The sequence below is a fragment of the Rhamphochromis longiceps genome, linkage group LG6 (genome assembly GCF_057381845.1).
Source record: "Rhamphochromis longiceps isolate RC_006_pf linkage group LG6, R_longiceps_female_GT1.1, whole genome shotgun sequence".
In the NCBI taxonomy this organism is placed as follows: domain Eukaryota; kingdom Metazoa; phylum Chordata; class Actinopteri; order Cichliformes; family Cichlidae; genus Rhamphochromis; species Rhamphochromis longiceps.
In genome coordinates, this window is record NC_140562.1 from 19,525,707 (window position 1) to 19,548,675 (window position 22,969).

Here is a 22,969-nt window from a genome sequence, read left to right on the forward strand (position 1 = left end):
ACAACACTTGCTTCTTTTTCTTCTATATAATCCTTCACTTCAAATAAAGAAGTTGTATGCGCAAATAACATTAAGAAGAGAGGAGTTTTCATATCAAATGCATACCACCAGATATGGGCAACTGCCTATTTTTAAAAGTGGAAAGCTATATCATAGACGCTGCAAATAAAGCTGTTTACTTTGAAGTGAGGCTCAGCTCGCATACAGCAGCATCTTATTGATGCATGGCTGTTCTCCTTTGCAGCCTGTGGATGACTCATTCTTCCAGCTGAACGCCAGTATACACAGCTGATGGCAATGTTTGCATCTCGGAGCACATCAAACAAAGAAAATCAGACGCTTCAGCGTTACGCTAAATGCCTCACTTGAGCATCCAAATGCATTTTACTTTTAAAATCTTTGCATGCAGAAATATAGCAAGAGATTCACTTTTCACCCCGATTCTTGAAAAAAATGCTGATTTAAATTAGACAAAACAACTAAACTACCAGCATGGAGAAGCATGAATAGGTGAACAAGAGGTAAAACTGTAAATCCATTTAGCCAAATGTACACTAAATAAAAAAGCACTTCAGAAAAGGGAAGTGGTGATTTATTGCTGTCATAATTTTTGCAATTTTTAGTCTTTCATTTGGTTTAGATTTAGTAGGTTTAGCCTTTAACAACATTGTTTACCAAAAAAAAGCCATCTATAAAACACAGTTTAGGCTGTCATGGTTTGGGGTTGCAGCCAGTGGTGTAGAGGATGTTGTCAAAATTGATGTAAATATGAGCGCAGAAAAGTATCATAAGATTTTGATTTACTATGTGATACACCTGGAAAGTATCTCATTGGCAACAGCTTCATTTTTTAGCATAAAAATGATCCCAAACACAATGTCAGTGTAGTAAAAGCATATCTGGATAGAAAAACACACATATCGCATGGAAAGGTCTTACCAGAACCCAGACAACATTCAAAGAAGAGCTTTAAATGTCCTTGAAGATACCTGGAGAACTATTTCTGAAGACTACTTAAAGAAATGACAAGAAAGCTGCCTAAATAAGTTTAGACTGTGCTGAAAAATAGACGATCATACCAAATATGGACATTAAGATTGGCAGAATTATACAAACTGCTTTTGTCTTATATGCTGAATTTCCATATACATTTATGTTTTAACAGAATTTTTTAAAAAAAAATTAAAGGTGGCTCAAGACTTTTGCACAGTGCTATATATACACAATTTCAAATACAGGATCCTTTCATCCTTACTTCACTTAACCTTTCGTTTTCATGTGAGTGTGGGACACTTCCACGTGATTATAGTGTCTTAGAAAGAACTTGTAAAAGAAAAAAAAAAGGATGGATTGTAACTGCTCTTTATTACAGCCCAAATACAAATGTCCTGATTTATGGACGTAACTTGCCTTTTCATGAATAATAAGACATTATTGAATCAGCAAATAAAGTGGACAGCAAGATGACTTGACATGTGACTGAAATCAAAACATCGATTAAGGTACAAGACTGCTTAATCAACTGCAGGCTGGTTAACAGATTAGTAATCCAGTTTCATCCTTTAAAACACAAAACTGCTGAGTGAAAACATGACTCGGACTCAACTTTTACTTATGACAAAATGATAAAAACATCCAAATTTGAAAAATATGCTGATACATTTGGATGGAAAAAAGAGACGAGACTGCCAGTTTGGCACTGATCAACACTCCACTCCGTGCTGACACTGGAGCCAATCTAAATAACTTAAAATGTTTAGTGACAAATAAACCCCCGAAAGGCGATGCGCAACAGTCCCACCTTAAACTAACAGAGGCACAGCTAAGGTCAGACTAAAACTCAGGACTTAAAAGTGAACTTCAGTAAAAGCCAACATATTCCTTGAGTTCGGATAACTCCCAGATAACACAACAGTTGAAGGTTTTCGTGGTTTCCTAACATGTAAACCCAGAAAATGTCATTTAAACCGAGCTGTGATTGTGCAGCGTTTGTGGGTCTTTATTAAACAGCAGCAGGTCCAGCAAACACACTCCACCAGTGCTCTCCCCCTCGTCCATCAGTCTTTATACTCCGTGTACTTCTTGGCTGACCCCTGCACTTTGCTGGCGGGGTATTTCAGACGGTTTAGAGCCATTTTACGGAGCACCGCTTGTGGGAGATCCACGCGACACTTCTCGGCCAGCTCCACGAGGTAGATCAACACGTCGCTGAGCTCGTGCGCCAGCTGCTCCCGCTCGGTCTCGGTCCAGTCCGGCAGGCCCTCGGCTACCTCTCCCTTCCACTGGAAGAGCTCTGCCACCTCGCCCACCTCCCCGACCATGGCCAGCAGAAGGTTGCGGGGCTGGTGAAACTGGTTCCAGTCTCGCTCGTCCGTAAAATCGGCCTGCATGCGCCTAATATCCTCGATGGAGGGCTCGGAGCTGAAGGTGAACCTCTGCGGCCGCTTCGACTGCGGCGACGCCTCTGCACAATCTCCGTTTACCGCAGCTGTGTGCGCCTCTTCATTGACCCCACACGCGTCTTTTCCGTTTGTTGCCATCATTTTCTGTGTGTTTAAACAAACTCCGAGGCTTGTAAACAACCCGCCTCTCTCCTATCCAGTGAAGAAGTCCCGCCAGTTCTCAAACCGGAAATGATGCCTCTTTACTCGGAAGCTGGAAAATACACAATGCTGGGGTTTGTAGTTTTAAACCTCAGCTAGCGGCGTAGGCCTATATACTAACTGCTACTTAAAAAACTACAATTCCCGTGTTTGTCAGAGCAGCGACACCAACATGGCTGCCTCCTGTGTTGCAGCAAGTGAGCTGCTCAATAATATAAAACAAATATCAGCCTTGCGTCCAAAGGCTTCGTACGCAGTTAGGGCCGTGAGCACCACAAGCCCACAGTGCCACGCTCAACTCCCGCAGAGGGCACGAAGGTAAGAAAGGGTGCTGAGTTATTGTGTGTGCGTGTGTTTATCGTCTCTGACCTGCAGGTTAACCTGCATGTTGCCTTGGTGTTGAGCTATAATAATACCTCTTTAGGGTCTTCTTATTAACAGCAGCCGGGTGAGAAAAGTCATTAACGGCAGCCTCCACTTGTCAGCCTGGTAAAAAACACTGCAGACAAAAGAACATTACTGCGTATGCGACATGATTCGCGATTTCATCAACAAAATACGCCCTGAACATTATGCATTCATGTGGTCGAACAGCTTAATATACGTTTATTAGTCTTTTAAACGGCATTTGGAGTATAAGCTTTATCTTGTGGCTCGGTTAAAAACAGTTAGCAGAGGATGGTTTCGATCCATCGACCTCTGGGTTATGGGCCCAGCACGCTTCCGCTGCGCCACTCTGCTGTGGAGTTATGAAGGTGATACAAATCTAGTGGCTGAGCTAACGGTGCAAAGATTTTCTTAGGGCTTGACCTAAGATAGATGAGGAATAATAATGGATGAAAATCAGTAGAAGCAAGATAGAACGTGTGCATGGAAGAGAGGTACAGCAGGTGCAACAGTAAAGCTGCAGGAAGCAGAGGTAAAGAAGTTGGGGTCAACCAAAGCAAAGGACAACGCTCAAAAGAGGTGAAGAAAAAAGTGCAGGCAGGGTGGAGCAGCGGAGATTAGTGTCAAGAAGGGATTTATGACACAAGGATAGCAGCAAGATGGTAGTGGGATGTATGGTTTGAAGATGGTGTCATTGACAAAAAGACAGGAAGCTGAGCTGGAGGTGTTTAGATTTCCTTTGTGAGTAACCAGAACGGACTGTATTAGAAATAAGTTCATCAGAGTGACAGTTCAAGTTTTACCATTTTGGAGACAACGTTTCAGAGTCAAGGCCAAGGTGGTTTAGATGTGTACAGAGTGGCCAAGATAGTGGATACAATGGACAAAGGATGTTAAAGATGGAGCTGCCAGGCACGGCAACAGAGAAGATTCATGGAGGTAGAGGAGGACATGCTGAGGGTTGTTGTGAATTTGTTAAAAAGTTTGTTAAAAAACTACCATCATAGTTTCAGTTTAGGTATGGTTATGTACCAGATTTTTACTACTTCCTGGATACTCAACCAGTTGCCTTGGAGCAAAAAAAAAAAAAGTCATGTTACTTTTATTCTACTTAAGTAGTTCAGTTTCATGTGGCTTTATGCTTCTAGCCCAATTTAAAATTAGTTATTTTTCTTTTTACTCTGTTTTATGTGAAATCTATAGAGCAGCTAAGGAAAAAACACACATTGTGTGTCCATATTAGATAAAGGATGTTGAATATGGAGGGAGACTACAGAGAAAATTCATGGGTGTAATGAAGGAGGACATTTAGAGACCTGGTGATACCAGGGGGTGCCTTTTGCTAAGGCGATGTTGTCTTTATCCGTTTTATTTAGCTTTTCAAAGGGTTAAGGCAACAGTACAGACAGCAGTCTCTGTGCTTTTGTCCATAGAGTCACTCGAAGATACAAGCTATCCATCTGCCATGGTCACAGGATGCCGTTAGAACACTGTAATAACAGATGACGTCAACGTGTGGTGCAATGTGAAAGATTACACGGAGACAGAATAAGACAATATGGAGCCTTTCATTCAGGATGCTCACCAAGCCTCTTACATCTGTGGCAGAAATCATGTTACTGTCGTGCAGTGTATCATACATCAAATGCAGTCTGTGTCTGAATAACAGGATGCCACGAGTTAAACAGATTAATGCAGACAGACATTTTAAGCTTTTCATCTCTGAAGAGTGCTTTAGGATTGCGTGCATGTTTCAGCTGAGAGAAACTACACAATATCAGTCCACTATGTACCAGTCATACTCCTTTAGGATATTAAATCAAGGCTACAACATAATGCAATTTAAATAACTACTGTATTATTATAGGGTCTTTACTTTAGTATAAGCACCTTAAGGCAATTGTGGTTGTGGTTTGGCACTACTACAAGTGGCACCTGAGTAGAACATCTGTTGCAGACACTAAGCTTTCCTACTAGTTTTTCTCAGTGGTCACAGATATAACTGTGGCTGCAATTCTTTTTGCTTGTATCTAGATACAAGCAAAAAGCGGCTTTTTTTTTTTTTTTTTTACTTCTCATCCGTAAATAATCTGCTCTTTCACGTGATTCAGTTTATTTTGAAAAGTCTCAACAGGATCTTGAGCTTTATTGTGAAAGGTTTATGTGGAACATAAACAAGCGGACACGCGAAGGTGTTACCGTCGTTGTTGCTAACCACAACGCATAAAAACAGGCGCTTGTCCGTCCGTAGTGTGGTTATATTAAATATAAGAGAAAGAGAGAACTTTAAGAAATTAATATAGCCACTACAGTGACCATCAGAACGATGAAAAAATATTGCCGTAAACAGTTTATTTTGCCACACCACCAAACAAACGATAGCGTAAAATGAAACGATAGATGTTTTTATATCATCATCCGATATATATCGTTATATCGAACAGCTCTAAAGAAGATTATTATTTACTCTCTCTGTTAGGATTATATTTCATTTAGATGATTGTTAAAAAAAAAAAAATCCTCAGTGCCTGAAAGTGAGCTTAACTTTCATATTGTCAGGACACCACGACACTACCAAGAAACTGTAAGTGGGACCAGAAGTGGAAACACTAACTTTTCAAAAGCAAAGCCAGAAACTGAACAGCTGTTTTGACTCATGCTGTGCCGTTCATTCATCTTTGAGTCTGTTATGGCGTTTTTCAAGTTTTTATTAATGAACTGAGAAAGTGTAGTTTCATAAAGTTGTGTCATTTGCAGCCTACCTGCATTTGCTCCTGTCGGCCACATAGTAGATCAGAATAAAGTTTTTAGGGCTTAAGTTAAGTTATAGTCTCCAAGCCCAGCCTCTGGGCTGTAAACAAAACAAAACACAGGTTTCTGCATACATTATTGAATGCAGAATTTATTAAAGCAGAATATGAACTGACAGAATAAGGCCTTTCAAGGTGAAAGGTCCCAGTGTCTGAACGTAGTTTCAGAGCCATATGGGAAGATGTCCTTGCAAACTCTTTGGAAAAGGACAAAAACATCTTCTTTTTCTTCTTCTTCTACTTCTTTTGTGCTTTTGCTTCCTTTGTGAGAAAACAGTGTACATCAAAAGCGCTGCCAATTATAAAGTGTAATTGTAGGCATCTAAACACACTTCAAACCCATAACCCGCACGAAATTTGCTCATTTCCTTAACACCTCAAAGCCAGATTGTATTTTCCTTTGCCATAGTACACAAATACAGCCCACCTGTGTAGTTGAATTTTCTTTCATGTTTTTTGTTTCTGTACCGCGTGTCTCAGTGCTCCCCAGCAGCTGGTCGGCGTGGTGGGTTTGGAAATTCATGCTCAGATTAACTCCAGTACCAAGCTGTTCTCTGGCGCTCCGGTTCGCTTCTCGGCTCCTCCGAATTCCCTGGTGTCATTCTTCGATGCATCCTTACCCGGCACATTACCTGTAAGTTATGCTTCATGTGATTAGAATAAACGTAACCTGTCATTCTTAGATCATCTGTCCCCATAATGTCCCCGTGTGTCCCCAGGTCCTGAACAAGCGCTGCGTCGAAGCAGCGGTGATGACAGGACTGGCTCTTAACTGCGCCGTAAATAGGAAGTCGCTTTTTGACAGGAAACACTACTTTTACGCTGACCTCCCTGTAAGTTCTCGTTTTCCTGTCCTCGGTTGTCACTTTCTGTGCAGCATCTATGGATCGGTGGGAAGGAGAGTGATAGCACAGGAGACAGGGGTTATCTAAGAGACAGGACTCATTATCATCCTCCACGCTGCTTCCTTGCTTTGACTTTTATGCAAGCTGTGCTCGTCTGCTTCCCGCCTTTCCATCACAACTGTTCCGGTGAACTCTCCCAGCCGTGAGCTCTAATTTAAATGGTGAGCAAGTCTTGCAGAAGAAGCAAAAAGCAGTGTTTTCCTCACATACACAGAAAAATAACACTGAAAATGACCAGTGCTTTTAACTTGCCAGCTCATTTCCTTCAGTTCACTTCAATTTTTTTATTATCCACAGGTCATTGCCTCCTCCATGCTGTTAAGTTTGTGCTTTCTCTCTTTTATTTACTTAATTTCAGTCATTATCAGAATTGGAAAAACCAAACATAAAGTAACTGGATGGAACTGCACAGATTCACAACTTATCATATTAACTGTGAGCTAATATTATAAATTGTAAATTAAATAGTGAAAGTAAAATAGTTGGGTGAGCAGAGGCTGAATGATCTCCAGTCATTAACCAATAATGGGCTCTATTTGGATATTGGCTGCCGGCCATTTTCTTAAAGTGGATGTTTGTGTTTTGTAATGTTGGCTATCGCACTCTTAATTGAAACTATCCATATGGTTACTGTTGAATGCCCCCTTTTAAAGCAGCAGAACGGATCCAGCCAAACCAAAACTTGTAGCAGTGTAAAGTTCGAGTGTGTGCTAAACTCATAGAGTGTATGTAAAGAAAAAAAATGGACAAAGCCATTGTGATGTCAGCCATAGGTTTCTGAAGCTCTGCTTGGAGATTTTGTTAGCATCATATCATGTTGCTGGTTTGAAGCCCATATTCGAAGGAGAGAGTAGAGTGCTAAGCATCTCACAAACAGAACCACAGATACCTGCTAAGCATAATACAAAAGTTACTAGATTTTGACCCACCAAAACTGGTGGTCAGAAAATTGCATTTAAAACATGCCAGTAGAGATCAACACCACAAATGCAGCCAAGAGATGCAATTCAGTAACCAGGACTTTCAAAGGTGTTGCCAAACAGCATCCCGCTGCAAAGCAAACACACTCCTAATTTAGCTTTTAAGACCCCAAGATGCTTAAACTCCCTTCACTTGGTGCAGTAATTGCTCCATGACCTGGAATACGCACTCAGACTTGGATGTGCTAATTCTCATCTCATCTGCACTTTTTAAATCACTGGGGATTGGCTTTAAAAAAGAAAAGAAAAATGCACCGAATGGGAAAAGAAGAAAACAAAAGTGACAAGGCCTTTGTGACTGCAGGCTCTAATGTTGTAGTTGGCTGCTGAATGTCGATATGCTGTGGTGTGTATCAACATGCAAATTCATGCATAAATAGAAAAACAGAGAAAAAAAACTTTTTATCTTGAAGTGAGAGAAGAAAAACTAATAAGTGAATGTTAAATTAAACATATTATTTAAAATTAAAAAAAAAAAAAAACAGGACATGTAAGAGAGAACATGAAAGAAGGTAAGGAGGATTGCTAAACGTCCCCAGCAGGCATGGCCCCCACAGGAGTAGGTCACAGGGGGGCAGGGCATGCAGTATTTAAATATCTAACGGCAGGATGTATAAGCTGAATAGTAGCAATACTGGAAGAGATACCCCAACCTCCCAAAAAACCCTCTTTAACGGTGATATTTCCATTAAACTGTCTTGCTCAAGTCATATTCACTTTGCTTTCTGTAATGGAGTGCTTGCATGGAAAGGTTTCTCAACCCTTCAGTAGCCCTGGGGTAATTTTACTGCCATTATAAATGACATTTTAAGGCTTGGGTGGAACAGACAAAATGTCATGGGAGCTCTACAGTGACTTAGCCAACAGAGACCTCCTGCTAATAAATCTAGAAATTTCTCAAAAGAAAGGTGTAAGAGAATTTTACTTTTCAAGTTTGTTTTCAAAGTGTAGCCAGCCCTGGTAAGACATTTTGCTAACAGAGCTTTGGGCAAAGTAATGAAGAGGGTAATTATGGACTAAATAAAAGTTTCATTTTCTTTGGAGTGTACCATATTTCAATGAAACTGCTCAAAGAAGTTCATTATGGAGAGTACTTTCTTGAAGTAGCAAGCAAAAAACAAAAAACTTTAGCTGGTGGTTTTATTTATTTACTTTCTCATCTAACTTGACTTTATTGTGAGCAGATGTGACTGCATAAGCATGATGAAGAACATCCATTATATGCAGATCTTTGCAGATTGGCGTTCTCCCGTTTAATTTTAGGGGAATTACTGATTTTGTGGCAGCAGTGCACATTTTCACTGTTGTAAATGATACATTGTCTCCTCTCAAAGTTCATCAATCTTCCAGCAAAATCCCCTCCAGAAGCGCGGGGATTATTGTTGGGCTCCTCTCGCTTCCTTGCATGTTTGTAGAACTTTACATCATCTCCTTTGGATTCATCCTCAACACACACGGCAGGATTAAGATTATTATTTTTCTTTTGAGAACTCGTGCCAGTAGGTTTTATCCCAAAGCCTTATTGATGTTTTAAATACCTAGTGTAGTCTGCTTTATAATCACTTAGTTTCCATTACTCTCACAGCTGCTTAAAGAGGGTGGTCTGTCTCAGTGAAGCAGCTTGATAATCTCAGAGTCAGAATGGCTTTAATTATGCAGATGATGGAATATTCTTCACATTCGACCAAAAGTTTGAGTGCAGTCTGTGCTCGTAAAAACCAAACGTGGAACAGGATCGAGGGAGAAATTATCCCGCCCTTGAAAAATACATTTGTAAATTGCATTGTACATTATTGATATGTTCCAGTAGAAATCCCTGATTGCATTTTGTAAAACACCACAGTTGCTCATTAAATGATTAATGCCGCTGTCCGAGCAGCATTCCTTCATTGAATTGAAATGGCAGGCAAGGCACATATATAAAGTTTTTAACAGCCCTTTAATAACATGCCTCAGCAGCTCCACGCTCATCTAAATAATTACAATTTCCTTGAGATATTAAGTTTCCAAATAAACAGACATGGCCTGGCCATTGAAGCTTTGACTTGTGTTTAATGAGAGAAATGAAATGTCTTTGTGACCTCGGCGGGGTAGCCGAGGAAAAACATCGGTGTGCAGGGGTGAGGAATTAGACGACCGACTGAGTCTTGTTTGTTTAGACTTTGGAATGAGTCAGAAAATGACTCAGGGGCTCACAATGTGGAAAAGAGTTGAAAGTGTGTGTGTGTGCGCGTTTGATCCTGCTTGAAACGGCGTGTGAGCAGACATGCATCTGTACGAGTCTCAGGAAGCGCTCATTAGAGCTCCGTGTTCTGTCACAGAGTAATTGCGAAAGCTTAATGTGGGTACAAGGATGCTGTTAACAGCAAACATGGCTCATCCAAAAAGCAGCTGATTTATTATGCAGGAAATGTAAATGGTCTCCACTTATTCAGATGCTCCCTAATGTCAGTAGTTGGTTGCACTTTCACCTGCAGAAATTGTCATTTTCAATGACCAGAGACAAAACTCGTGAAAGGATTAAGTGGGAAAGGGGGGGATTTCTGATGAGCTGCAACGGTAGTCACAAAATCTTGCAGATTTACAGATCAAATCCACCAAGAGGAGCAGAAGTTGAAAAAGAACATCCCCAGGAATCTTGTGTTGTTTTCTTCCTGTTTCTTTTAAAAGGAGGAGTTGTGGAGGTGATTGATTGTGTCGATCAGGCGCATTGTACAAAAAGCCGGTGACTAACAGCCCCCCCAATCTCTTCTCCCACGTCCTCAGTCTCCTTAGCATAAGTGTGATTAATGTTTAGGTCTTGTGATGTGGTTGCCGTGGTAACGTCGAAATTAATACTCGGGGCAGCAGGTTCTTGTAGGAATAGAGGAGCTCATGAAATATTGTGCTTTTGTGAGCAGAAACCTTGAGTGAAATGCCAGCTCCTCCTGCATTATGACAGCCAAGCCAATCGCCGTGTCTAACTGACGCTCCCCGCCAGACCTTTACACGCAGCCATGACGCTGCAAAAACTCTACTGCAAGACTTCACGAAACAGTCTTTCTTCTATAATTAAAAGGATGTATTGGTTAAACAAAGTGAAGGATCATTTCTTCATTCAGTTAAAGAGGAGATGAAATTCCTATTTTAAACACATATACACTCACTGACAATTTATTAGGTATGCCTTGCTAGTACTGGATTGGACCCTTTTTTGCCTTTAGAGCTGCTTTAATTCTTCATGGCACCAGTTCAACAAGGTGCCGGAAACATTCCTCAGAGATATGTGGGCCATATTGGCATTTAACAAACCAGTCTTCAACCAACCAGCTATCCAGCACTCATATATTTCACTATACTTTAATTCACATAGCAGCTAACATAATAATTATAGGACATGTCTTTTAATCACGTAGTAAGTTGGGGCATGTTTTCAGGTTCTATTTTTTATTGAATTTTTTTGTATTGTAATTTCTTGTTTTAGGCTGGATACCAGATCACTCAACAACGTTTGCCAATCGCAGTAGATGGCGTGCTTACTTACAGCCTCCTTGGAGGGAAAAAGAGGAACCAGGTGATGAGAAAAAATGTGACCATCAAACAGATTCAGCTGGAACAGGACAGCGGCAAGAGTCTCCACGATGACGTCCGCAGCCAGACACTCATAGACCTCAACAGAGCAGGTAGCAATACAGAGGAAGAGTCTGCTCAATGGAAAAAAATCAATGATAAATCAGTCCTGCTCATGTCTTGTACATCCAATAGTGGCAGCTTATTCCTGTGATTCTCCTGATGCCATTTAAAAGCCGTCACTGAGCTAAACCGGTCTTTGCTTGATTTATTTTTTTATCAAGAACTTCAGCTAAAAAATGGACACCGGCAAATACTGTATTTACTGCGTATTTACTACTCATTGATTAGCTGTTTACTCCGCCACTGAACTGGTATTTAAAAGTCACTGGAAGAAAAACCTCAGAGTTATAATGTGTCAGAGGCCTGAGGGCTGCCAGCGTGTAGCAGCAGGTGTTTGGCAGTTGACTTTCCTAAACCATCTTTTGATTAAGAAATTAAACTATTTTTAAGAAGATGTTTTTATGATTGACAGACAGCAGCAGCAGCTGGAAAAGTCATAGAATTCCAGTGATAATGTTTTGATTTTTAAAAACTAATATTAGGTTAATCAACAAAGCAAGGGTTTATCACTGAGCTTCAGACCCTTGAGATGTGAAACGTTGCTGTCTTCAGGTGTAGGTCTGATGGAGCTGGTGATGGAGCCAGACATGAGCTGTGGAGAGGAGGCTGCTGCAGCTGTCAGAGAGCTGCAGCTCATCCTGCAAGCTCTAGGCACCTGTCAAGGCAACATGTCTGGTATGGAAATCACTCTCTGTCTCTCTCCTTCTCTCGTGCTTCCAAGCTGCCACACTTCTAAACCTAAACTTAACTCTCTCCGCGTGCATCTATTTACCTCTTTTTGCTCAGAGGGGCAGCTGAGAGTGGATGCCAATGTCTCGGTGCACAGACCTGGAGAGCCACTGGGCGTCAGGACAGAGGTGAAGAACATCAACAGCATTCGATACCTTGCCAGAGCTATAGGTAAGCACCGATAAAAAGTTTGAGACTCAGTAGCAAGGATAGCAGAAAGCGCCTCAGGCATTTATTCATTTATTTTTTGAATTTACTTTATCTGAAAGGGTCTTAACTGCACGCATGATTGCTCACACATTTTAGTCCTTTTTTAGTTGACATTTAAACAGGTCATGTTCAGATGAAATGGTGTTTCAGAGTTTTGCGTTTTGTGGTAGCTGCATCTACCAGCTTGTGGTAATATTGTCCAGGTCAAGATGTCTTGTGCCTACGATATGTTGAGCTGATTTTGACACACGCTGTAGTGCAGCTATTCTATTGTAATACTTCACAGTTGGTTACTATGCTCTCCACAGTGCTGCTGTACTTTGATTATGGCTCTTGTATTAAAAGCGGAGGTAAAATGAACAAGCTGTCAGTGTTTTCTTCTTCAGATTGCGTGAACGGCTTTTTAGGACAGTTATTAAGTTGCTGAACTATTGACATGACATATGTAGCAGATGTTCTATAGATTGGCTTTATTAGCCAAAAATCCAAAACTTGGAAGCTGACTCTCAAATTTTTACACTTACATTTCCTTTACAACCAATCAATCAATCAAGTAAAATCACTTCTATTTTTACATCCCTGTGTCACAAATATTAAACATTTGCTGAATGTTCCCTTGATCATAATAAAATAGCGTGGGTGCAAACTTCACCCATGCTTGGTGGAGGAATACAATCTAGACAGTTTTTCATTTGCCAAAGATGAATAAGAGAATTAAGAGGCAGCATCCAAGAACTTTGTACAGATAGTTTTGGAGGTACAGAGATGTTTAGGAGAGAGAACAATGCACTTTTTATTCAGACTGATTAACACAGTGCTGGGGAACGAGAGGATGCTTGAGGAATGAGGAAGAAGCACACTGATACCAATTTTCAAGAACAAGGGTGATGTGCAGAGCTTTAGTCACCAAAAAGGGATAACTTGATGAGCCATACCATGAAGTTATAGGAAAGAGTTATTGAAGGAAGGCTAAGAAGTGAGGTGACGATCAGTGAGCAGCAGTATGGCTTCATGCACAGAAAGGGCTCTACAGATGATATGTTTGCTTTGAGCAGGTTTATGGAGAAGGATGGAGAAGGTCAGAAGGAGTTGCACTGAGGTCTTTGTGGACCTAGAGAAAGCATAAGATAGGATGCCAAGAGAAGAGCTGTGGAAGTGCATGAGGAACTCAGGAATGGCAGAAAACTGAGGGTGGTACAGGACATTTATGAGTACAGAGTGGTGAGGTGTGCAGTAGGAGTGACTGATGGGTTCAAGATTGAGGTAAGTCTACTCTGAGCCCCTTCTTGTTTGCAGTGTTGATGGACAGGTTGGCAGATGAGATCAGGCAGGAGACTCTGTGGACTATGATGTTTGCAGACAACATTGCAAGTGGAAGAGAGGCTGGAGAGGTGAAGGTGTGCTCTGGGGAGCAGAGCAATGAAAGTCAGTAGAAGCAAAAGAGAATACATGTGCGCGTGAGTGAGAAGGGGGCAGAGGTAACACAAAGCTGCAAGGAGTAAAGGTAGAAGAGTTTAAATATGTTGGGTCAACCATCCAAAGCAAAGGACGGTACACAAGAGAGGTGATTTTTGGACCCAAGGATAGCAGCAAGAGTGAAAGGCAAAGTTTATGAAATGGCAGTGAGAGGGAGATGGTGGCACTGACAAAAAGACAAGAGGCCGAGCTGGAGATGGTAGAGTTGAAGATGTTTATTTGTCATTAGGAGTGACCAGAGCCGCCGGGATTAGAAATGAGTACATCAGGTTGATCAGTCTGGAGACAAGGTTAGAGAGGCAAGGTTGAGAAAGTGGATATAATGGATAGGGGATGTTGAAGACATCAACCAGGCAAGAGGGAAAGAGGAAGACCACAGAGAAGATTTATTGAGGTCATGAAGGATGACATGCATAGGGTTGGTGTGTCAGAGGAAGCTGCCAGAAAGAGAGTGAGATGGAGGCAGATGGTTCCCTCTGCTGACCCCTAAATGGAGCAGCTGAAAGAAGCAAAGTTGGGATAAAAAGTTTTAACTTTTGTCATTTTTAATCTGACTAGCAGCTCTATGAAAACATAATTGTCATGCTGCATTTATTAATTAAATCCATGAACTAAATACTTGTACCAGATTATTACTTGGTTGAACCCCTAACTTCCCGAAGTCTCCAATCAGCCTGGTTACCTTGGAAGGAATAAATCTCGTTACTTTGACTCCAATATTTCCCTTTCATGAGGCTTTATACATTCCTCTTTTTCATTTGATAGCTATAGAAAAGCAAAGAAAAAGCATGCGTAGTGTGACATAACCATCATATTTTTACTATGTCAGTGCCTAGAAATAGACCCAGTTTAGTAAAAGCAAAATTGCTGGATTCATGTAGAGGCATTAAGACAGGAAGTATAGTTGAAACTGACAGTAACTTGTGAAGCGTACGTTTTTTGGACTGACAGCTATTCACAAACAATTAGCTGCGTGATAGCAGCATGTGATGATTAACTGACTTCTTGCAGCTGTTCATAGATTTTGTGTCAGCTATAACTTTGCTGATTTTTAACTGAGCTTCACTTCAAACAAGCTAGTAGTCTCAGAAAATTTCAGTACTTGAGATGCAGGTTTTGGAAGTGCGTTTTGGCATATAGCAGCGCTGTGCTTCAGTTATTTATCAATTAAGTTGTTTCACATTTACTCTGCGGCTGAACTGATATTTAAAAGTCACAGGGAAAACAAAAGGCTGTTTATCAGAGTTATAATGTGGCAGCACTCAGAGAGTCAACGATCACCGGCGTATAACAGCAGGTGTTTGGCATTTAGCACCAAATTATATTTGCAGTTCTGTATTTGTGTTCATGTTCTCCTTGATATTCATCAGACTATGAGATCCAGAGACAGATTGATGTCCTGCAGAGAGGAGGGACGGTGCAAAACGAGACCCGGGCGTATGATTCCAAATCAGGGTAAGAGGATGAAAAAGCAGCGTCTTCATGCCAAGATGTAACTGCTACAGCACCCTGTGACTGGGATCTCTGCTTGCTTCATTAGTCGTGAGCTTTGCTGAGGACAAACCATCATGGTAATGATGATGAATAGAGCCATTTGGATGCTGCCGTCGTTCTGTGTTATCTGTGAGCTATGTGCTACTCACAAGCTTATGAGCTCACAGAATAAGGCAGCTGAGGCCTTGATCATCCTCTGGTACCTCCCTCCCATGAGGTCTTGTATATCCGAGGTACATGGTGAAGCATGCTAAACAGTGTGGGGTGATGACCTGTGGATCTTTCTTCTCATTCCTGTGAAAGTGGTCACAGATCTGATGCCACTAGTTTGAAGAAAAGCAGGCTCACTGAAAGGGATCCCCACACATATGTTCATTCTTTGTTTTGAGTATTTTCATGTTTGTTTGATCTTCTCATCAAGAGAAACAAACATATTGAGCTATCATTTCTGATACTGCCACCTTGTCTTGTAGGGAGACTCTACCTATGAGGGACAAAGAGGGTCTTCAGGATTACAGGTGAGTGTAAGTTCATATTGTAAGTGTTTATAAAATCAGAGAAAGATCCTCTTACTGGGGTCTGGAGATTGACAGGTAGCTAAACAGACCTCACCTAAAGTGTGAACAGACGAAGAATGTGTTGTAGTTTAGGTAGGGGAATGATTGACAGGTTCAAGGCTGATGGAGTCGAATGATCAGGTGGCCAAGTGACAGCACAAGACGACCTTTTTTTCCCCAAACTTACCCGTACTGCTGATAAAACATTGTTCCCTGTTTTCACTCACCCCTCCTGCCTTTTTCAGGTTTATGCCAGAGCCCAACCTGCCCCCTCTGATTCTGTATGAGGATGATGCATCACTGCCCACTGGCATTGATGCGTGCCAGGTGGTAGTGGTGCAGAAGATAAAGGAAGGGCTGCCAGAGCTACCAAGTGTCAAAAGAGACAGGCTGGTGCAAACGTACGGCATCCTACCTGAGCACAGCTTCACTCTGGTGGTGAGTTTCTGAGTGGGAGAAACTGGGTGAAACCAGCCAGTGGGAGGAAGGGTAGTTCTTTCCTTTAAAAGCCAGTTGATCAGGTCTTACTTGTGTAGCTTGCTGGACTTTAACAGGATGTAGTTGTATACTGATGAGCTCTGCTTGTTTGATTCTAATTAGATTATATGTTTGTGAAGGAATCACTTTTTTATGTCAATGTAGAATGAAGATGGGTTGGTGGACTACTTTGAGGCTGTGTTAAAGGCAACCAAGAAGGAGCCAAGGAAGGTGATTGGCTGGGTAACAAATGAGCTGCTGGGTCACCTCAAACAGCAAGACATGAGTGTGTGCCAAAGGTGAGACACAGACACATAAACATGCTCCAAGTTCCAGGATGAGCATTTATCTAACCGCCAGGTAAAGACTTGGGGTCTCATGGGTGGCATGGTGGTGCAGTGGTTAGCACTGTTGCCTCACAGTAGCAAAGTCCCTTTTTTTGAACCTCCTAGTTGGCTGTTTGGGATTTCCACATTCTTCCTGTGACTGAATGAGTGAACCAGTTCTTTCTGTTCCACCTTTTCATTAGACCCTGAAGCACCCAGTCTGTTTCAGACTGAAAACTACTAAATAAAAGAAATAAACTGGATTTTGAGTGTCAGGAAACCCATGTAAAGAAAAAATAAGAATATTCTGAATGTTTGCAATGCATTGAGATGAAAGAAATTGATTCTGTGTTACAAATAAATTCCACTAGACATCTTTGTGGGGACCCGAAATTGGAACGTTACTATATTTGTGGGGACCAGCAGTCACTTAGGAGGACAAAAGTGCCTGTCCTCACGAGTTTGAAGGCATTTTTCAGACTCAAAATGTGGTTTTAGTGTCAGGGTTACAATTAGGTTAGGCATTCATTTTTGATGGTTAGGGTAAGCGGCTAGGGAAATGCGTGTGTGTGTGTGTGTGTGTGTGTGTGTGTGTGTGTGTGTGTGTGATAGGAAGTAACTCATCAACTGATAAACACATAGCTTTGAATAAGCTGATCATTGTAAGGCTCAAGCTTTTTTATGTTTATCTGAAAGGGAGAGCACTACAGCTTTAGATACATAAATAACTCTCATCCATAACTATACAACAGCAAGCTGGGATATTCATTAATTCTGTCAGTGAGAAAGCTTTTTGGAGAATTGCTTTTTGAAGGCTTGATCTCTCCCTAAATAAGAAAGCCTGTTAGCTTGAAGATCTTCTAAAACACTCTTGACATTAAAGAGATTTTGATTTGGTATGAAAAGAGTTGCCATGGTACCTTTTACACTTGAAACATTAAAGAAAAAAAACACACGCGCACACACAGACAAAGGTACATTTCAGGCCACCAGCTATGAATAAATAACACCTGTTGTCTCCCACCGTTTCTGTTTATGGCACTGTGTGACGCTAAATGTCCGACACTAATTTCAGCGCTTTCAATCTAGCAATTTTCCTACAGTGGCAGTTCAATAATTACTGCAGCTAAAAGAAAAATGAGGGCGGTCAAAGGCGTCTGAGCTGTTGGTCCAACTGAGATTAGCAATGGAGCACAATGATAATTTCTTTGAACTCATTAAAGGCCGGAGTCATTACACAACACATGAAGTTTAAGTAATGGACTGACGTCAGCATAGATGCTGTGTGAGCTTTGCTTTATCTGCCGTTGCCAGACTGTTGTGAAGCATTTGTGTGCGAATAAACTCCAAAGAAGCTCGTGTTTATTTATGCGTAACGTTGCACTGGCTTTGGTTGAAAGGAGGAGGGTTGAAGAAAAACAAAGAGTGGCAAGCGGTTTAGAAACTGAGTCATATAAGTACTTGGAGGAATATTTTGAGTCTTCGGAGCTAGGGAGGAAATAACCGGAAGTTGGTTAGCAAATAAAAGTTCTCCAAGTGTTACAGTAATGTCTGATGCATGACCTCTGCTGCCCTGTCAGGCCTGCCCGCATTTCCTCTTGCTCCTCTGGCTCTAAGCCATTGACTTGGATTAATGAAATGAGAAATTGGGAAGCATATTGGTGGGACAGCTAGAGAAGTGAAACTCCAGACATGTCATTAAGAGCTCATCCAGCTCAGACATGTCGCTCTCCCAGAACCCCCCCTCCCACCCACCAGGGAAACTGCTGGGGGCTGCCTGTGAGTGAAACTAAGTGGCATATTTGTGGCAGGATGGCGACAGCATGATGACAGAATTGTGAAATGTCTCACCAGGCCCACATGATGGTAATGTTAAAAATATGAAGATGTGGAAAAAAAATATAATGAGGGTCCCCTATTTCGATCCCAGCTTCCTTTTTGGGGGGGGTTTTGTCCCCAACAGCTGGATGAGCAAAAGTATCCCTTTATGTGAACCACCTAATTCATATGGGGAGATTATTGCTGAACTTAAATCTGAAGCTGAAGCTTCTGTTGTTACAAAAAGGTTTTTCAATTGAGTTGTCGTGAAATATTCAGGTTTCTTTCATTAAGTTTGCATAATTCTATCAAAAAAGAGAAGAAGAAGCAGCTCGAAGTGGCAGACTCTGGATGTATCAACTATTTATTGCATTACCTTTAGCTCTCTATTTTAACAGAATATTCACACCTTATTATTCTTTTCACCTCATCTGTTCATTCTTTGATTTCTGTCAACTTTTCAGCTGTGCTACCACTCTCACCCTTCATCCTCTGAATTATCATCTAGTTTAACATCATTTTCTGGATTCTGAAGAATCGACTTCATTGCTCACAAGGAGAGTTTTCTTGCTCACAGGCGGTCTATTATCAGATGTTTTCTTTTTCATCTTCAGTCCACTGGACTCGGCTGTTTTCTTATTCCTAACTCGAATGCTTGTCAAAAACCTGCTGCTGTCCTTTTCACGTTCTCTTTGTAGTTTGTCTTGGCCTTGGGTGATGGGGAAACAGCGACAGGAGACACAAAAGCTTAGTGCCTTCCTGAGTATTTGATCTTGCCGATACGTTCAGTGCGCTCATGTATATTTATATCCTGATCAGTTGTCCTCACAAGCTGAAAAGAAATATTACAAGATGAGGCGATGATGTGAATATTAGCCCTGCTGGATATATGAAATGATAACACTACCTGATACTTTGGACAGAAGTATTAATCTGTCTACAGTGAAAAAAAAAATATATATATATATATATATATATATATATATATATATATATATATATAAAATCCACTCCAGGATTATTGCATTTCATAAATGACATGGGTAGTAAACAGAGTCAAGGCTCCCAATAGGCGGCACCAGTCACCTGTGCTTTCTCGTGGAATGAGAGACCTAGAAGGCACGGCTCATTTTGCTCCATGTAGCATCTTAGCCCAATCTCTTCCCACAGCAGACGGATCCACTTATTTGATCTGCCATAGGTTTTACCCACGATGCCCTTCCTGATGCAACCCTCCAGGCTTGAGATCAGCACTTGGAGCAGACTAGCTCGAGATGCCCTGAGGCTAGGTTTGTGCTTTCTCTCCCTGATTGGTGTGTAAAGTGAATGTGTTAATCACTTCACTGCAATTTTAAACAGTTATTCATAATTTTTGTTACTAAAAAACACGAGGGGTTCCCACAGGTGTTGATTCTTAACTTTAACTAATTCACTATAATATTGCCTGTAACATTTTCAGAGATGTATTCATTACTTTATAATTATTTTGACCATTTGTGCAAGACACTTTTTTTTTTTTTTTTTTTTTTGCTCTCGGAGGAGGCGGACGCACTTTTTCTCCTTCTCCTCTCCCTTATCTTCCCTGCTTAGTTCTTATGTCCTTGTCTAGTCTCGTGTTTTTTGTATTACTTTTCCCTGGAACACACTCTCACAGTCTGTTTCTAAAACCTAAAGAGAATTATGGATTTGATCAACTGGTCTCTGAATGCTATTGACACCCTTTTCTCAACGAGAAGTCCTGGCTCGGGAGAGCCCGAGTGCCCTGGAGGGACTTTCCCTGCCGGATACACGATGGACGGGTGGCAGACATGGAGGATCGTGTGCCTGGCGGGACTGTCGATCGAGGACGCTGAAGATATCTACCTATTCGGAACCATGGTAACAGGGTTCCGAACAACACCTCTGAGCGGACGTTGGATTACATCTTGGAACAGCTGACTGCGGTCGTGAGGTCTCAGAATCTGCTCTTTGAGCAAAAGAATGACAACACCACAAAACTGAAGGTTAATAACATCATGGAGAAACTCGCGGTTCTCCAACGGGAGATTGAGAAACCAGTGTTGGAGTGTTAAAGAACAGCTTTGAAATTCTCATGAGTTGTTGCAAAAAGAAAAATTACCATCATAATCCGGCTACCCCTTCTGCACCAGCTGTGGGCTCAAGGCTGGAGCCAAACAAAAACTCCCTGATAACGACTGTGTTGAGTCTGTTCCTTCCCATTCCCTACAAGGCCACCTGGGTTGGCTGGAAGACTGTTTACTTAGCCTGGCAGGGCGAAGGACACTGTCTCAGCTGAACTATGGACACGCAAACACATACATATACTGATACTGATAAGCACTCACTGACGCATCACCCTCCCTACCCCGGATCCAACACCACCTCCAACGCTTACCTCCCCTCTGATGTGGACATCGGGTCAGCTGGAGGCGCAGTCGAAGATCAGTCCCAGATCAGATGTACACACTGGAACTCTTTCCCATGTTGCTTGTCTGCGTTTATTGTGCTATGGTGTGTTGATATCTGTGCATTCCTGTATTATCCTTTTGTGTTACACATTTCGATGTTTTTTTCCTCGCTACCTAGCCTGACCTGTCTCCCCAATGTGATGTTTGTGTATTATATGTACGGTCGGCAAGGTCTGTCATCTCGGTTGTGGGCAAAAGACCTGCAACTGACAAATAAAGGCTATCTCATCACTTCAAGCTATTTAAAAATCTCTGCTTTTATTCAGTTGATTGCAGTGCAGCAGTTGTCTTACAGATGTCTCTGAGGCTGACGGACAGCTTGGGAGTTTCATAATCCATTTTAGCTTTCTTTTTTATTTTGCTATTAAACCAAAAACGTGTGGCGGTTAACAATCACTGCCCTTGTTTATAACGACGAATACTTTTTCTAACGATCATACATTTTAGTATTGCTGTGCTCCAGAAAACCCTGCATATATATTTCAGTGTCACTGGTTTGTGCTCGCAGCGTGGACTGAGTCGAATATTTCGCCGTGCTTGTCAGTCGCATAGCTGCATATGCAGCAACAGCAGCAACGGTTCGTTGCCCCCTGAGGAAAAATGGGTGATCTCATGACAGGTGGAGATGATGTGTCACAAACATATCAGAGTTTTTGTTGGTGCAAGTAATGCACACAATATAAGGGTACATTTTTATTGATGCAGAAAACTATTTTTCGGATGTGTCGGTCATGGATCGTAGACCTCTGGTGCTCCATGAAGCCCACTTTGGGAACGGCTGGCCTATGGAATAAACACGGAGGCAAGGAAAAGACAAAACATCGCAGGCAAATCACAAATGTTGATTGATTCTTTTGTCCTTTCGGTGCAATCCTCTTCCCATCTCTTCTACCATTTATATCACAAATTCAAGTCCATCTATTAAAGTGTGATTAAATTACCGCTTTAATTTGATTTTAGCCCAATCTCTCCTTCTGCCCTGGCGGAGCTGCTGGAGCTCCAGGAAACAGGACACATCTCCTCTTCAGTTGCCAAGCAGGTCAGTCAGCTACACAGACAATGCAATTATCCCCTTTCGGTCTGTCATTCAACACACGCAACCCAGCTACCGCTTGTTTGTATTCTGCTTCTCACCTGCGTTTCACGGGTTTCTCCGTGTTCTTAGGTGTTCCAGGAGATGTGGAGGTCACCAGGCAAGACAGCCCTGCAGATCACCCAAGAGCAGGACTTGGGGCTTGTTAGTGACACCGCACAGCTGCACATCATCTGCCAGAAGGTGGTGGACTCGCATCCAGATGAGGTCAGGGCTCACAATGTCGCGTGTAATCACGAGTGAAACATCTCAAAAACATGTCCAAAAATCCCTCTGTGTGCCTCTCTGCAGGTTCACGCGATCAGAAGCGGGAACAAAAAAGTTCTGAACAAGTTGATGGGTCTGGTTCAGAAAGAGACCAAAGGAAGAGCTGATCCAGTTCTGGTGAGGGCGATTCTACAGAAGAAGACCTCGTGAAGATCGCACTGTAGTGTGAGACGCAACTGCATCAGTCTGACAATAAGACATGTTAGAAAAATAAAAACTATTTTGGCCTAATGGAAAAATCAGGCCCCTATTCTTATTTTTGACTTTGACATTTTGTAAATATTGAAATCTATTCTCGTCTGTATTTATATGTTTGAGAAGTAATAAAGTTTTCAGACTGTGACTGTCTGTAGCGGAGGTGCATTGCCGTTCAGTTTGTTTTGCCAGTGAACAAACAGAATTTCGAATCTTTCTTAGGATGTCCACTCATGGTGATAAGATAGTCAAGGTGGCTTTTATGTGCAGTTCTTTTATTTAAATCTAGTAGTCATGGCCATCAGGGATGGCTGAAAAGCTGATCTTAAGTATTATTTCCCTTAAAGCGAATGTGTGTAATTCAGTTTAATTCGTTCCATATAACTTAATGTCCCATTTGGCTATTGCTATGTTGGCCATTATGGTCATTTGTGAGGCAGAAGATGAAACTGCTGACATGACATTCGCTGGCTTATTGAGAGGAGCTGAGAAAACCTGCCAG

General features: G+C 41.6%; 2 protein-coding genes and 1 non-coding gene across 3 annotated transcripts; 1 reads left to right on the plus strand and 2 right to left on the minus strand.

The window, feature by feature from the left end:
* Positions 1 to 674: 674 nt before the first annotated feature.
* On the minus strand, positions 675 to 2,552 carry dctpp1 (dCTP pyrophosphatase 1). The gene has a single exon (XM_085409594.1). The coding sequence runs from the start codon at positions 2,541 to 2,543 to the stop codon at positions 2,058 to 2,060; it is 486 nt and encodes a 161-aa protein (XP_085265720.1). The 5' UTR covers positions 2,544 to 2,552; the 3' UTR covers positions 675 to 2,057.
* A 67-nt stretch (positions 2,553 to 2,619) lies between these two features.
* gatb (glutamyl-tRNA(Gln) amidotransferase, subunit B) lies at positions 2,620 to 22,624 on the plus strand. Its single transcript, XM_085409593.1, has 13 exons — positions 2,620 to 2,921; positions 6,281 to 6,434; positions 6,520 to 6,633; positions 11,149 to 11,347; positions 11,910 to 12,032; positions 12,144 to 12,257; positions 15,143 to 15,227; positions 15,740 to 15,784; positions 16,069 to 16,261; positions 16,466 to 16,599; positions 21,873 to 21,951; positions 22,078 to 22,212; positions 22,297 to 22,624. Exons 1-13 carry the CDS (start codon positions 2,776 to 2,778, stop codon positions 22,420 to 22,422), a joined length of 1,647 nt encoding a protein of 548 aa, XP_085265719.1. The 5' UTR covers positions 2,620 to 2,775; the 3' UTR covers positions 22,423 to 22,624.
* On the minus strand, positions 3,273 to 3,344 carry trnam-cau (transfer RNA methionine (anticodon CAU)). Its single transcript has one exon. It is a non-coding gene; the product is annotated as a tRNA-Met (tRNA).
* Positions 22,625 to 22,969: the final 345 nt, after the last annotated feature.

Excerpts from the sequence above, each read along its gene's own strand:
- gatb (XM_085409593.1), top strand. The coding sequence starts at position 2,776 with ATGGCTGCCTCCTGTGTTGCAGCAAGTGAGCTGCTCAATAATATAAAA. Across the intron at positions 11,348-11,909 it reads CATAGACCTCAACAGAGCAG|GTGTAGGTCTGATGGAGCTG; the intron begins GTAGCAATACAG and ends TGCTGTCTTCAG. Across the intron at positions 15,785-16,068 it reads GAGGGTCTTCAGGATTACAG|GTTTATGCCAGAGCCCAACC; the intron begins GTGAGTGTAAGT and ends TGCCTTTTTCAG.
- dctpp1 (XM_085409594.1), bottom strand. The coding sequence starts at position 2,543 with ATGATGGCAACAAACGGAAAAGACGCGTGTGGGGTCAATGAAGAGGCG.